The 15,968-nt window shown below is 34.8% G+C and overlaps 1 protein-coding gene across 1 annotated transcript in view; it reads left to right on the top strand.

Moving 5' to 3' along the window:
- TMEFF2 (transmembrane protein with EGF like and two follistatin like domains 2) overlaps positions 1 to 15,968 on the top strand; it is a 249,896-nt gene that overhangs the window by 197,933 nt on the left and 35,995 nt on the right. The window contains exons 6-7 of the mRNA XM_036858121.1: positions 212 to 360; positions 1,072 to 1,131. Of these exons, the coding sequence (XP_036714016.1) occupies positions 212 to 360; positions 1,072 to 1,131 (209 nt within the window). The remainder of the gene's footprint in view (positions 1 to 211; positions 361 to 1,071; positions 1,132 to 15,968) is intronic.

Genomic DNA, 15,968 nt, shown 5'->3' with positions numbered 1-15,968 from the left:
TCCATTGCTCAGTCTTCTGAATTATTTTTGATTTGTCCTATGTTTCTTTTCATCTCAGGTAGAAGAGTGAAGGAACTTCCCCTGGAAGGATAAAATTCAATTTTGCCAACTTGCATTTTGCCAACCTAGCAATTCTTCCACTTTGTGTTTTATTTATAATGTGGTAACAACTCTATTGATGTTACACATTTTTATTTCTCTCTTCCTTTAGGTGTGTGTGCAACATTGACTGTTCTCAAACCAACTTCAATCCCCTCTGTGCTTCTGATGGGAAATCTTATGATAATGCATGTCAAATCAAAGAAGCATCATGTCAGAAACAGGAGAAAATTGAAGTCATGTCGTTGGGTCGATGTCAAGGTAATGTTCACACCAAAATTCATTTTAAAGAATGTCTTTAGTCTTTGTGTAGAAATGAAAAGTGGAGATAACTCCTTATTAGGCAGCAGCTTCATTTTTGAAAGACAATTCTGACTTACAATGGCAGTAAATTTTACTGCAGCAATTGTGGTGATTATAGGAGTTTGAGGGCCTATTGGCAACAGTCCATATTTTTTTCTATATAATGGGACTGTATCTTCACAGTGCCATCAACCCAGAGGCCAATATTCAGAAGATAGCAGATATACTCCTTGCACAGGGAAAAAAGAAAGTGAAAATCACTTTTAGCAAAGAATCTAAAGATTATTAGACAACCTCGAAATCAAAAGCAAATCACACCACTTTTAGGTATTGACTCAACAGAAATATTTCAAGTACATTTTTATAAGCAGTATGTACTGGAACGTTCTATTTTGTTTCTTGTTCAGAAACAAACATCTTTTTTTGTTTTTGATTGGTTATTCTTTTACCCAACTTATCTCAGTTATAACTGTGAACCTTCTCCTTGCCCTAAACCTTAGAAAGCCTATATCCTTCTATTATTCACTCTCAAACAGAAATGACCTTGTAAATCTGCTTTGTATAAAGATTGCTTAGAAATATAGTTGAAAATTCCTTAATTGTAGTGAAGATACTGTTAGAAGGATATCTAGGAAACAGTTAATCTTTATTGTTAATTTTTTAACACAGATAACACAACTACAGCTACTAAATCTGAAGATGGGCATTATGCAAGAACAGACTATACAGGTATGTAATATTTTCTACTACAAAATATGAGCACTGCTATTAAAGAGTTCTGGGGAACCACTGTTTACCATTGATCCTAAGCTGATCTTGCAAGACTTCTGACATGTGCTAGTCTTCTCTTGCTTAGTTCAAATTTTCAATAGACAAGACTGAATTTTTGTCGAAGCAAATAAGACACTTTTTTTTGCCACAGTTAAAGCAATTGTCAAAAATGTCAGTAAGATATAATTAACTTGTTTTGACAGTGCAAACGGTACAAACGACAAAACATTTATCAAATTAATGGGCATCAATGGAAATTAATGCAATTTTTGGCAGTATAATATAATTAATGCAAATGTTCTTGTTTGAATTTTTATAAAAGTCGACAATAAAAAAGTTTAGAAAGAAAGGACATCTATAAATAGTAATACAGGCTGTCTATTTTGATGCAAAGTTAAAAAGGTATAGGTAATTTATTTTAAAAAATAATAAAATTCTTTATTTAGAAACTAAAATGCAAAATTATACAGAGTAAAATTATACTCTGACACATGCAAAATTATAAAGCATTTAATGTAGACATGTAAATCTTACTCAGCAATTACAGAATATTATTTTGAGGAATATTTTTACCTAATATAGTTTTCCTGAGTGAGAAATAACTTATGGGTATTCAAATAAGATTTTAACAGATTCTTAAATTTCATAGAAATTTACGATAAAAAATATAATAAAAATAAAATTATTGAGGTTGATAATGATAAGCAGTTTTTTTTTTTTAAAAGCAGTTTTCCATTTAGCTATTAAACATTTATAACTAGATTTATGGCTAATATTCAATCAAAAAATGCTTATCTTTTGAAATATGGACTACTAATCACTCTTTTTGAAATTGCACTTCCTTTAACACTATTTCTGCCATTATATTTATATACATGATAAATCTTGATGAAACTTTTTAAAGTTAGTCAATCAGATGTTTTACTCATAGATACCTCAAACATTTCAGAATTTGGAAATAACAAAAGGATTCTTTTTTTTAATTTTCCATTTTTATCTTAATGATTTTCAACAATGTAAATAAAATTTTCATGTGCTAGAAGTCTAGAATTATCATGGACGATGATACATGAAAAAACATTAGTTCTACATAGATATTGTATAGCTGCTTCCGAAGTGTCCAGGAGAGATATTAACAGGTGTTCCTTGAAAAGAAGAGTCAATGGTCAGTAGGTTTGGGAAGAGTCCAGATAAACAAATGAATTTTTTACCCAAAACTCTTCATGGCTCTTATATGCACTGTAAAATTTTTAAGAGATGTGCATCTTTTATTTATTTAATGTTTTTTATGTTTTATTGTGCAGAATTTCTAATACATACAAAATACACACAAATGTAGGCTGTATAGTAAAATGAACCCACATGTACTCATCATTCAAACTGAGTAACATCAAGCCATGGCTAACCTAGCCCCATCCCCACACCCATCTTTCTTCACTTTCAAAATATGTGGAAATAATTCCAGAAATTATGTTATTTTATTCACAAATACTTCAGCTTGCATCTCTAAAAGATTAACTCTTTTTAAATAAAATTGTCATTATCACACCTAAAATAATTATGAATAATTCCTAATAATACATAGCTTTTATCAAACTTATTCGATGAATAGCACATTTTTTGTGGCACATTTTTCATTACTAGTGTCACCAAGAATGCACTTTGGAATATGCTGATCTACAGGAAAATATTAAAAGTGATAAAAGATAATAATGAAAAATTGAGGTCTGAAGCTAATAGCATATATTTTAAATTTTAAATGATATAAAATTTAAATTCTATATTTTATTAAAAATAATAACTATATATTGACATTTTAAGTCACTACCTGACATATTTAATTTTACTGTAGCCTAAAATATTTGGAAATTTTACAAGGATCTCACTTTTATACAAGGAGTAACTTACACACTGCACTTAAAATACATTTATACCTGTTTTGCAAAGTAATTCATTTTGAAAAAAATCTTCAAAAATGTAACATATTGTGAATATCTTCTCCATTGAGCTCACAGCAGAATCAAACATCTCCGTGAGAATTTTGTCCCTGAAACAAAGAACTCTTCAAGTTGATTAGCATCAATGTGCAAATATATTTGCATTTATAAAATTGCAACAATAAATATAATGGAGTTTGCCATCCTCTCTATATTATGCATATTGCATATTAACGGTTTGTCCATTTTCAAAGAGTTTGGGGAGTTGAACTTTTATTCCAAAAAATATTTTATATTTGAGTTTGGCTTCAAACAGATCATCTCTGATCTTCAGTGTCGATGCTTTTAATTGACATTGTTTCCTATCTTAGGTCTTTATTGAACGTGAGAATGTGTTTTTAAATACATGCAAATGAAAACTATCTAGATACTCAGTGTTGTCCAAGATATTCTAGTTTGACATCAGATTTATCTAGTAGATCCCAAAGAAAAGCTTTTGAGATAAAAGTAAAGTTTAAAAATACATGTTTGTTGAAATCCAAATTTAAGACAGGAACAAAGATAATGTCAATTGAAGCTTGCAATTTCTAATTAAACATTGATTGCACACTTTAAAATTCCCCTGGATTTAATTTATATGTCTATCTTCATCGATGATCTTATTAAAATGCAATATATACCCTTTTTTAGACATTATTTAAATAACAGTCAGGTCCCTCAGCATTTCCAGGCTTCCAGTAGTATTTGCATTTTCCTGAATTTTGGGACTCAAACTTTGGAAAAAAGTAAAAGGAACCAAATGGAGACTCAGTATGTCATTGTCCTCTTAATTTCTGTTCCACATGCTCAAAACTCCCCAAGGAAGGAAAACAGGAACTAGAACTTCATGGTCCCTAGAAGTTTGCTATGTGCTCACAGCTAATTTGATGTCAATCACTTCCCTTGTTGAACAAAACATTCATGCGCTCTCCCACCACAGGGAAGTACAGATCTTAAAGCACTCTCATTTTTCCCCTTACATGTCCTTAATACTATAGTGTTAAAACTTTTAGCTTCCCCCCACCCCTTTTTCCCTTTGAGCCTACCTTGCAGCTATTAATACAAGAACATATATTTCTGACTACAAAAATGGAAACATACTTTAAAGAAAGCTTAAATCTAAAAATAAATATTCTGTGTCTCATTTTTTATATCACTTTAAAAAGAGAGACTCCAAGTAAGGACAAACAGGGGCTAATTTACAAAAAAATAAATGCAAACTAAGAGAGCCACGCCCCTAACAAGATTAGAGCTTGACTGAACTTATGCAGAGCTGTGAATTCCATGAGCCTCATAGGCACATAACTGAAGTGGACGCTAGGAAAGCAAAGAATTTGCCAAATCACCCTGCCAGCATTACTTTCGAATTGTGTCTGACTTTGGTCTCTATTTTGCCCTCTCTCCTTTAATGAGACCCAAGGCATTAGTGAGTCCTGAATCAAGAGCGTTGGATCTCTTTGTTTCAAGGCAGACAGGATCCCTGTCTGATGAGCTAAACAAGCCACTTAATGCTATTCTCCCTTCATCAGTCTAAGATGGGCTTAGATTTAGGTCTTTCTCTTCACTCACAGAAAGGTTCAGAGAACACAATTTTATAAAACCACAAAGCTAAGGCTTTCAGGGATTTCCATTGTTTCAAAATGCTAATATTAAACTTTCCTTCTGGAAGTTTTTAAATAGAAAATGTTTTATATCTCTTGAAATTTGCAACATTTTCTTTAAAAAAAAAAAATATATATATACATATATTCCCTCATGTCTTATAATGAAAAAAAAAATAAAGTGCAACTCTTTTGTTTTTCTTCATCTGGTATGTGTATTTTCTGATTGGGTTGCTTTTCTGTCTAAAAGTCTGGTCATGCTTCATAAAAGTGGCTACATATTTTTTCTGGTAAAAATATACTTAATTTTATAAGTTATTAGATGTAAAAAAAAAACAAACAAGCAAAACAGTCATGTAGTTAAACTAGTCTGTGTTTTATCATCTAGAAAATAAAATGTATTTTTAAATGCCATTCTGTACCAGTTTCCAAAAGTATTTGCAGTGGCTTATAATTAAAATATATTCAACAAAATTTTTTAAAGAGAAATTGAAAACATAAAAGCAGAACTGTTGAGGAAAATAAACATATTGGCAACATAGACTATTATCGTTACTGCATTTAGCCCTAAGCGTTCTTGCAACCAATATAAAAAGAGAAATTATGATCGAATCAATTCATTCAACAAATATTTTCAGAGTCCCTGCCATACACACTCTGCTGTCGTGGGCTTTACAAAGGTGAATATATCAACCGAGATCTCTGCTAAAATGGAACTTAGGTCTTTTATTGTCTGATAAAAATAAATAATCAGTTCAGAGACCAAAGACAAAGTTTCTCCAGAACTAAATTCTAAAGGAAATATTTAGCATAGATCTCTTTATAAGGCATCACTGGAAAATACAGAATGGATAAGATCTTCAACAGTGATTTTTACAGAATATGCCAAGAGGCTCTTCATATAGCTGGGGATTTTTAAAAATCAATTTTTGATAACATTCTAGAGCATAGCATTAAAATATGTATAACTCAATGATAGAGTTCCTATGGCAGACTAAAGTTATGAGTTACATTTATGTATATTTTCAAATTGGAAAAAGATAACCCAGAATACTGAGGAAAATGGTTGCGAGAGAAAGCACGCTCAGTCTGTCTTCCTCGTGTATCTACAGGTTCAACGGGAACTGGATAATAGAACAGTCAGAAAGCTTGAGTAAAGATACAGAATATGTTAGATTATAGCCGGCATATGGGAAGAGAAACTTCCCGTTTTTATTAGCTGTTAATGAGAAAAGTAAGCCCTGCGTCATTCCCACTCTTGGGAGGGAGCCAGGGTCTCCCTACCTCTGAGTCTAGGTACAGACATGCATGGAGTCCATGTGCTTACCTGATGTACATTACACTGTGGCTAGTCACCATTTTTTATAATATTTAGGCAGGATTAATTTTTAGGAAATGTTCTCTTTAGAAACCTTTTCCTTATCTTTAAGCAATAATTTAGATATTAAGCTCAGGTCTGAAATATGGAAGAAAGTAACCAGAAATACACATCTAAACCAAATTCCATCCATCCTATTATTATTCCATCAACCCATTTCTCCACACTAAGAGGAAACTGACATCTTGAAAGGGTATCTAGATAGCCTAAGTGAATTGTCATAATAACTTGTTCTCTGTAGAAGCCATTGCAATTTACAACGGCTTTTCACATGTATTGTCTCCTTCAGTCTTAACAACTGAAATGTGAGGCAGATATTATATGCGTTTGACAGGTGAGAAATGGAGGTTCAGGAAGAGTAAGTAAAAAGATTACGTGATAGAGCTAAGGTTCAAACCATCATCGCTAATTTCAGAAACCAGCAAAATGTCAACGGTCAGGGATCAGGGGAGAAGTGTCAGTACCTAACATTCTTAGAGGTTTTGGGATGCACTCTGCACCTTAAAGGTTAACCCCTTGTGAGTTCCAGAGTCAAAAATGTCTCACCATGATATCCCCATTGCTGTGAGATGCTCCAAAGAGTTACTCTTCTCTTTGAACTTATGTCTATGTATTATAAGCACTGTATTGTTTGGTTTTAAAATTCTCTTCTTCTGTGTCCTATTTATCCATATACACAAGAGAAGCCAAAGAGAACAGAAACTTTGTTACCAAGTAATCCTACATAAATAGAAAATGTGTGTGTGATACTTTGTAGTTTTACAAAGATCCATTCACATTACCTTATCTGCTCTAACGTCAATTCAATAAAACAGGGTTACAAATACTAGGGGGAATAAAATTGAGGCTCAAAGAAGCTAAGTGGCTGACCTGGAGCTGGACACAGTATTTTGACATATTGACCAGCCACCCATGCAAATAGGGCACTTGCTTGATTTATTTACTGTTTGCCTCGATTGCTCTTCCACTATACATATATAGACACGAATAGCAAGTGGTTACATATCATATTTATAATACAAATTAATTCAGTCTTGTGGCAAAAATCTGCATTTAAAATGGAAGCTTTTTCCATTTGCTCGTGAACACAAGGAGCACTTCACTGGAAAGCACGTTATGTCTAGGCCAATAATTTGATCTGTAGGAAATAAATAAATAGCAGCAAATGCAGGCAGCAGCTTGTAGCACAAATATTGGTATCAACAGTGAAATAAATAAAAACGTTTGCCCAGGCTATTACAGTGCCACCAGACTGGCCTAGAATATTTAAGCTCAGGAAATGAATTAAGATGTCAAGATTTTCTCAAGATTTCTGGGGGAAAGTGTCTCAATTCGAGTATTTTCCCCTCTGGGATTTACTTTAGAGTGCTGCAAAATTCATAAAGCTTTCTATGAACTCTAACTTACAATTTTTCCTGCTCTCTTGAACTTCTGTGCTTTCATTGTTTTCCCCATAAAATCATGTAGCCAGTCATCTGTAATATGATGTTATGTTCATGGTTATAGATAAACACAGAAATAGTATTTGCAATACAGATGAAGGTTTTCTACTGAAGAGTTGCCTTGGGCCCTGCTAGACACTCTGGAAAACTTTGTGTTCATGCCCCAGTTCATAAGTGAATCCTGCATCATTTATGTGCACTTTTTCCTATTTGAAACGCTCCTTTCTGAAACAAATTGTTCACCAGGAGGTGTTACTTACTACTTTTCTCTTCCATAAAGGTGTGGCAGCCAGTTTAGTGGTTAAAGCCATTAAAAATCAGACAGGGCTGAGTTGAAACACTGGTCATGCTATTACTGATTATTTAAACTTGAACCAATTAGTTGACCATTCTGAGCCTCAGTTTCTTCATCTGTTCAATGGAAATAATAAGCCTACTTCCACAGGGTTGAAGTTTGAATTAAAAGATGTTAAATAAGGCATTAGCAAGCAACAAGTGAGCTAGCTATTGCTGTTCTGTTTCTTTTGGTCTGACAACTGAAAAGAATTTATTTCTATGGGAAATGTAACACATTGTATGGGATATGGTCTGTTCATGTATGTTGTTCAGAGTTTTTATACATATATTGTCATTTATGAGGTCATAAAATTACAGAAGGTTTATCTTTTTCCTACCCAAGTCATATAACAACTTTTTGCGAGATACTTTGGCTGATTTTTTAATTCACCTATAAAGAAATATTTATTGAGCACCTACCATTTATGTCTTCGAGACCTCAGTACGTCAAATTTTTCACGTGGCCATTTTTTTTTTTTTCAGTTTTCCTCCAGTCAACATAATATTATGTATGGTATATTTTGATCATTTTAAAATAACAGGGTCACCAGATTATTACAACATGAGATTCAAATAGGAATTTAATGAGGACATAACATTTGAAAGAACTGCAAGCTCATGATATCACTTATATTTCTTTTCCAGTTGAGCTTTAAATTAGTCATTTATACCCCACAGTGTATGTCTGAAGGACCTACACATTCATGATTTAAAAGAAAACCTGTGCAATGGGTGACCATAGTGATGGAGAGGTATCAAGCAAAAATAGCAGGAATGTGGTATATAAGAATTTATTTCTGTTTGTGCAAAACATTTAGGGAAAGCATTAAAGTCAGAACAAATATTTTCAACAAAAACTGATCAAGGAAAAACAAGTCTTGGCATAAGAGGCAAACATCTAGATATCACTGGTGAAAGTGACATAAATCTCCACTATGGTTTACCTTTTTACCTCAAACATGTTATTTCTGTCCCTAAGGAACAGTAGTATGATTATTGGTAGAAGGTGTGAAACTGAAAGAAGGGTAGGATATGTCCAAGTGCTCTGTATAATTTCAAGACACATAGTTCTCCATAAAACTAATATATAGAATTCAAGCAGTTTCAAAAAAACCCCAAAATATCCAGAGCACTTTGATTTGCTGCTTTTGTTAATGAGTTTGACATGCCCCAAATATATGAACCCACATTATCAAGCACATTAAAAATTCAGTTCTCACATCTTGACAATTTGAGACTATGTGCAAACATAATCAACTAAAAATATTTTTAAATATCTGTGAAACTAAAATCTCTCAGAGAAATTGCATTTCTAAACACTGCTACTTGTTTCATGGGTCATAGCTTATTCCCTCTAGTTGTTCATTTGGAAAATGCTCAGACTTTTAGTTTGAACTCAAATGTAATCAAGAGAAAACTAACTTATGAGCCAAACTCCAGGCATAAAGGTGTATGAAAATCAGTGATAAGGCTTGAGGGAAGTGGTGGTCCAGTAACCTGAAAATAGTAATGAGGACCAAAGAGGACAGCACCCCATCCTCACCTCTGAGTCCTGAGATGGGGGAGCGGCGGAGAAGGGTAGAGAATATGGCCACCTTGTGAGAAAGCTGAAGGGACTTGGTATTCTCAGGGAAAGCTAGTGCTTCAGTATGCAAGAAGAGAGATGAGAATTTCAGTGAAGCATCTGAGGATAGAGGGGAATTTGCCAATCATGGAGCACAGTTACAGGTGAGCTTTGGGAAGTGGTTGGAAGTTGGGGGCACAGAGATAAGTTTAGTCAAGGGCAGAGGACCAACAAGGGCAGCACATCATAGAGATGATGATTCGGTGGAGATGGAGAACTGGGACAAGACAGGGCAAGAATTGGATATTGAGTAAATTCATGACAAATGTCTTGGACTTGTAGACTCAGAAATCTACATTTTCACCACACTAAGAGTAAGCTGTTGCTCCCCGGTGAACTGAGATTAACCAAATTCAATGTCTGTGAGTGGATCTGCAATGAGAAAGAGTTACCTAGAGGATTTGGTTCTCTGCCCAATACATTCTCTTCTTAGAGTCGAATTCTCTGAGAAGCCCAGTTATAACGAGGTCACTAGTGAACATGAATAGAGCATATATTCTTTAGATGTTTAAGGCATCAAGCTAAGACAGCTTGATGAAAAAGACTATACAATAGAGATACTCCTGTCCTCAAATTTATATAGATAATAAATGACTTTGGCCAGGACTTCCTCTTCCATGGTTAGAGCTTACAGAAACACTATTGGCCTATGTAACTCTCCTTTGTTGAGTTTCCATTTCTCGGTGTTCTTGTCCAATCTACCTATTTTCCTAGATACAGTAAAGTTGAGACCTGCTCTCCCAGAAGCCAGTTCATGACTCTGAGGCATTCTAGTGCTCTGGAAAAGCACAGGGCAATCCTGTTCTCCCTACTTCTGAGTTCCTCTGGGATCTCTCCCAATAGCCCCCAAGAAATGACAATATTGGTATGAATATCAATATTAACCATATTGGATTGATAGGTCCTCCTGCATTGTGAAAGCTGAAAAAGGTTTTACACAAAGTTACCTTTGAAAGCCCTTCCTTAACATATAATCCAAAGAGGTTTGACCAATAACTGAGAAAAATGAGTAAATCTTGGAAAGCAAGTTTAATATCTTTTGGTATGTCCTAAAATAATTCTTAGCATTTGTGTTAATAAATGTCCTTTATGGTGACACTGTTAATGCTTCATTTCATAAAACACAAACAGAACAAGTTTATTAATTATCCCAAACAGAATGAGATGGAAGATTCTGCAGAGAGTTGTGAATGTATCATCGATGTTTGGTAGTGTTACATAATATTCCTGTAATATATATTCCAGGCCAATTAAAAAGAAAAATCTATTGCTTTTAATCTTTCACATTTTCTACGATTCAAAGCTGTGTGTGTCAGCCACACATCAGAAAACCTCTTCCCAAGAGCATTTCATTTAATAACAGAAATAAATGTCTATTTAACTAAAAAAATTTTTGAATAAATTTAAAAAATCATTCAGAAAATGAAGCCTATAAACAAGCTCCATTTGTCCTCCAGAAATTAAGTATTCCAGAAAGATCACGTTATTAGTCTACAGAGTTTAAACCAACAGGCAATTAGTGTTTTGTCAGGCAGTACACATCCAAATTCACTTCTGCGGATTGACTGTTCATGTACTGTCACAATTATTCTACAACTCTTGCACCACTGAGGTTTTTTCCTATTTATTTTCCCATTATTTAAAGAGCCCTAGGGAAGTTGAAGGTTTCTGGTTGTTTGAAATGACCTCTGAGCAAATCTCACTCCTATCCCCAAAGCCCAGCCACTCACCCTTCCCCAGAGTTGGCACATATGCCTTCGTTTCTGATTTTTAATGAAATGTAGCAATGGAAACATGAGACAGAACCACCAGGCAGGCCAGGGAAACTTATCTGTAAGGTAATTTTAAGAAACTGTCCACGTTGTCTTCTATACGTAGAATAATTAATAGTAAGCAGGGTGCCCATCAACAATGATAGACAGCCATTAACTCTCACTTATCTAAGCACATCATCAGGACTATATTCTAACATTCAAGCTGACTGCTTTCTACAATTTAATATGCTTCTTAGCTGTTCACAATAGCCATGAATTGGTATGGGCTTAGGAAACACAGATAATTGTAATGTTATTTTAAGAAAACCACTGTCATCTTCATTATAATCATCATTATCATCATCATCATCATCACATCAGGAAAATAATACCACTGGAATAGGATCACTTGGCTCTTTCCAAAATCAACTAGAACTTATACGTGTGTTGACTATTGTTTTGGATTCTCTACAAGGCTATTCTCCAATGATATGGGTAGCCATATTTATTTCTTAATTTCATTTTAATTTCAGAGTAAACAACTTACAAAGAGCATTTTGTAGGGGAAAGAGCCTGAAATAGGAATGCAGAAACTTTCGACTTACTGTCATCTCTATTCTACCTCATCGAAACTTAGATAGGTATTTAGCCTCTCAGAACCTAAGTTCTCTCATCAGTAAAATCTGAAAATAAGATTAGATTATAATGATGTCTTTCTAGATTTAGGATTCTATCATCAACTATACAGCTTTAGTTCAAAAATCATGAACTTGAGGGAAAGTTGTTGACCATTACCTTATGTTAGTGTTTCTCAACTGAGGCAACATTTAACAATTTCTAGAGACATTTTTGATTGTCTGGGGAAGACAGGGTGTTAGTTACATGTAGTGGGTGGAGGCCAGGAATGCTGCTAAATTAAACGTCTTACAATGCAGAGGACAGGTCCCCACAACAAAGAATTATCCAGCTAAAATGCTAATAGTGTCAAGGGTTGGAAACCCTGCTTTATGGCATTAGAAATTATAGATAAGTATATAGCACATAGGTTCTAGAAATTAAGTGGCACTATGAAGTCCAGATCTGGGCTCCCTAATCATTTCTCAATTCTCCTGTGCCCCAAGAGGAGATACAATCCTAAACCAAGGATCATTGACTTAGTCCAAGTTTCTTTTCATTTCACTGTTTGAAACATACACACTCATTTTTTTAAATGATGGTTGTCCCATAAATAGAAATGTCCTTTAAAGTTTTACAAATAGAGGGAATATCTGTTTCTGAAAACGCTTATCAGAATGATGAAAATGCATCTAGCTAAAAAGGAGGTTATACTCTTAGTTATCATAAGTTACTGAGGAAAGTCGCCTAGTCATAACTGGATCTGTTATCTTATTCAGTATTCCTACCTAGTAGTCTAATAACCCAGGTCCCTGCTTTGCTTCTGTTCAAAGCTGTGTCATCTTTGTGTTCATATTAGCTACTCCTTACACATTTTGACTAAATTGCTGAACCAAACATTGCCTGTTTGAAAGATCTTTAATGATATTCTTTGAGGAGGAAACCATTTTAAAGCTTCTTTTTATTATCTGGCACTTCCACAGTAGAAATCTTTGTAAACCTTGATTCATAAGAATATATTTAAAACCAACTGGCTAAATTCTATTTAAGTGTCCAACAGCAATTCTTAAGGCTGAAATTGTTGTGTTGTTCACGGAACAAAATGCTTGATATGGCTTTAGATCTCAGGTATTCATGAAAACCTTCATAGTTGAAAATGAAGGGGAGTCTGAAGATGTCTCTTAAATGGCAACTTAGCGCTGAGCTAGACTGTGCCTCTTCCCTCAGGGAAGGACAACAATGTGCATTACTGTTTAACGGCTCCCAGGCACAGATCCTCTTTGGGATGGGGAATAAACCCGGCTGCATTGGTTTGCTGTCTTACCTAGTGAAATAAAGTTATTGGTTTTGCAACAAGGACAATGAGGATATTTGTTTAAAAAGACAAGTTGGAAAAATAGCAAAGACAACAGGAAATGATAAATGAGCAAGTCTTTGCTACAGTAATTACTTTAGTATTGAAACAAATGAATAACTTTCACAGCAATGCTTATTTTCTGTCTTACATTTTACTACCACCTATTCATATAGTATGTGTACCATTGGCCTTTATGCTGGAACAAAAAATATCTATCTATCTATCTATCTTTCTATCTATCTAAGAAGGAAGAGTTGGTAAATAAATTGCCTGAGATATATGTGTTAATGTTTTGAAAAACTTATGCTGTCCTTTCTGGAAGGAGATTATCTCTAAAAGATGGGAATTTTTTGTTTCATCTACACTAGTTTTATGCCAAAAGTTAGTCATTTAACTTCTGGCAAAGTGAGACAGTGGCATGTACATATATACACTACCAAATGTAAAACCGATAGCTAGGGGGAAGCAGCCGCATAGCACAGGGAGATCAGCTCGGTGCTTTGTGACCACGTAGAGAGGTGGGATATTGAGGGTGGGAGGGAGGGAGATGCAAGAGGGAAGAGATATGGGGATATATGTATATGTATAGCTGATTCACTTTGTTATAAAGCAGAAACTAACACACCACTGTAAAGCAATTATGCTCCAATAAAGATGTTAAAGGAAAAAAATGAAGTAAATCTTTCTGGTATAGACAAATGAAATAACATACAAGTATCTATAATCCATTTATTGAATGTTATTGTGCATATGGTTTGTTAATTCCCTACTGAAATGTTTTGATTTTGTGGACAGGTTGTCGAAAGACCTAAATTCTAAACCTACCTACTCAACTTATGAATGTTATATGACCTGGGGAAGTCTCCTAAACTTTCTGAGAACCTTTAAATGAAGATTATATCTTTTCTGCTTTTTTCACATGTTTTGAAAATGAAAGCCTTTTGTGAGATGAGACTCACTATGCAGTTATAAGGAATTATTAGCACAAATTTAGGACATGGATACTTCTTATTCTAACATGCTTTTTATGTTGTTATCAAAGTTTTAATTGTTTTCAAGATAAATAATTCTTTAATTTGGATAGCATAATTTTATCTAATTTTTAAAAAATTCAACCTGAAGATTTTTAGATTCTAGATTTCTATTTTCCTGTTTCTGTGTATAAGCATACTAATTGGGTTATTTAAAAAATTTTAAGAAGAAGGCAAGGCTGTGTTAGAGTCAGTCTTCCCTTGACTATGTATAAAGCTTTGAATTTATGCCCCAGGTAGATCTGTTCCCCACTGATAGGCTTAAATCTTGCTCAAGCTCTAGTTACTAAAAGCACAAGGGCTATTTGGAGCAACCATTCATATTGTTACAATGACTTTTTTTCTCTCAATGTGTTCCTAAGTAATGTAAGAGTTCATTGTACTCAACAAGTATAGAATGTTTCAGAATTTGAGTAAAAATTGTATTAGTGTAAAGTAATAAGATTTAGCCCTGTTAATAGAATTCTCTTACAGAATTTGAATGTAGCAGGGTACCAATTAAAATTATGAGTTAAAATTGTTAAAGGGGGGACCTTCAAGATGGCAGAGGAGTAAGACGTGGAGATCACCTTGCTCCCCACAAATACATCAAAAATACATCTACAACTGAAACAACTCCTACAGAACAACTACTGAACCCTGGCAGAAGACCTCAGACTTCCCAAAAGGCAAGAAAATCCCCACGTACCTAGTCATGTGGCTGACAGGGTCTTGGTGCTCTGGCCTGGTGTCAGGCCTGAGCCTCTGAGGTGGGAGAGCCAAGTTCAGGACATTGGACCACCAGAGACCTCCCAGCCCCACGTAATATCAATCGGTGAGAGCTCTCCCAGAGATCTCCGTCTCAATGCTAAGACCCAGCTCCACCCAACGGCCAGCAAGATCCAGTGCTGGACGGCCCATGCCAAACAACTAGTAAGCAGGAACACAACCCCACCCATTAGCAGAGAGGCTGCCTAAAATCATACTAAGTTCAAAGACACCCCAAAACACACCACCAGACACGGCCCTGCCCACCAGAAAGACAAGATCCGGCTTCACCCACCAGAACACAGGCACCAGTCCCCTCAATGAGGAAGCTTCACAAGCCACTGAACCAACCTCACTCACTGGGGGCAGACACCAAAAACAAAGGGAACTACAAACCTGCAGCCTGCAAAAAGGAGACCCCAAAGACAGTAAGTTAAACAAAATAAGAAGACAGAGAAATATGCAGCAGATGAAGGAGCAAGGTAAAATCCCACCAGACCAAACAAATGAAGAGGAAATACGCAGTCTACCTGAAAAAGAATTCAGAGTCATGATTGATAGTAAAGATGATCCAAAATCTTGGAAACAGAATAAATACAAGAAATGATTAACAAGGACCTAGAAGAACTAAAGAGCAAACAAACAATGATGAACAGCACAATAAATGAAATTTAAAATCCTCTATAAGGAATCAATGGCAGAATAACTGAGGCAGAAGAACGGATAAGTGACCTGGGAGATAAAACAGTGGAAATAACTATCACAGAGCAGAATAAAGAAAAAAGAATGAAAAGAATTGAGGACAGTCTCAGGGACGTCTGGCACAACAGTAAACGCACCAACATTCAAATTATAGGGGTCCCAGTATAAGAAGAGAAAATGAAAGGGTCTGAGAAAATATTTGAAGAGATTATAGTCGAAAACTTCCCTAACA

This window comes from Balaenoptera musculus, chromosome 7, assembly GCF_009873245.2.
Source record: "Balaenoptera musculus isolate JJ_BM4_2016_0621 chromosome 7, mBalMus1.pri.v3, whole genome shotgun sequence".
NCBI classification, from domain to species: Eukaryota; Metazoa; Chordata; class Mammalia; order Artiodactyla; family Balaenopteridae; genus Balaenoptera; species Balaenoptera musculus.
Note: the sequence above shows the minus strand (reverse complement) of the source record. Positions and strands in the feature narration are given on the sequence as shown.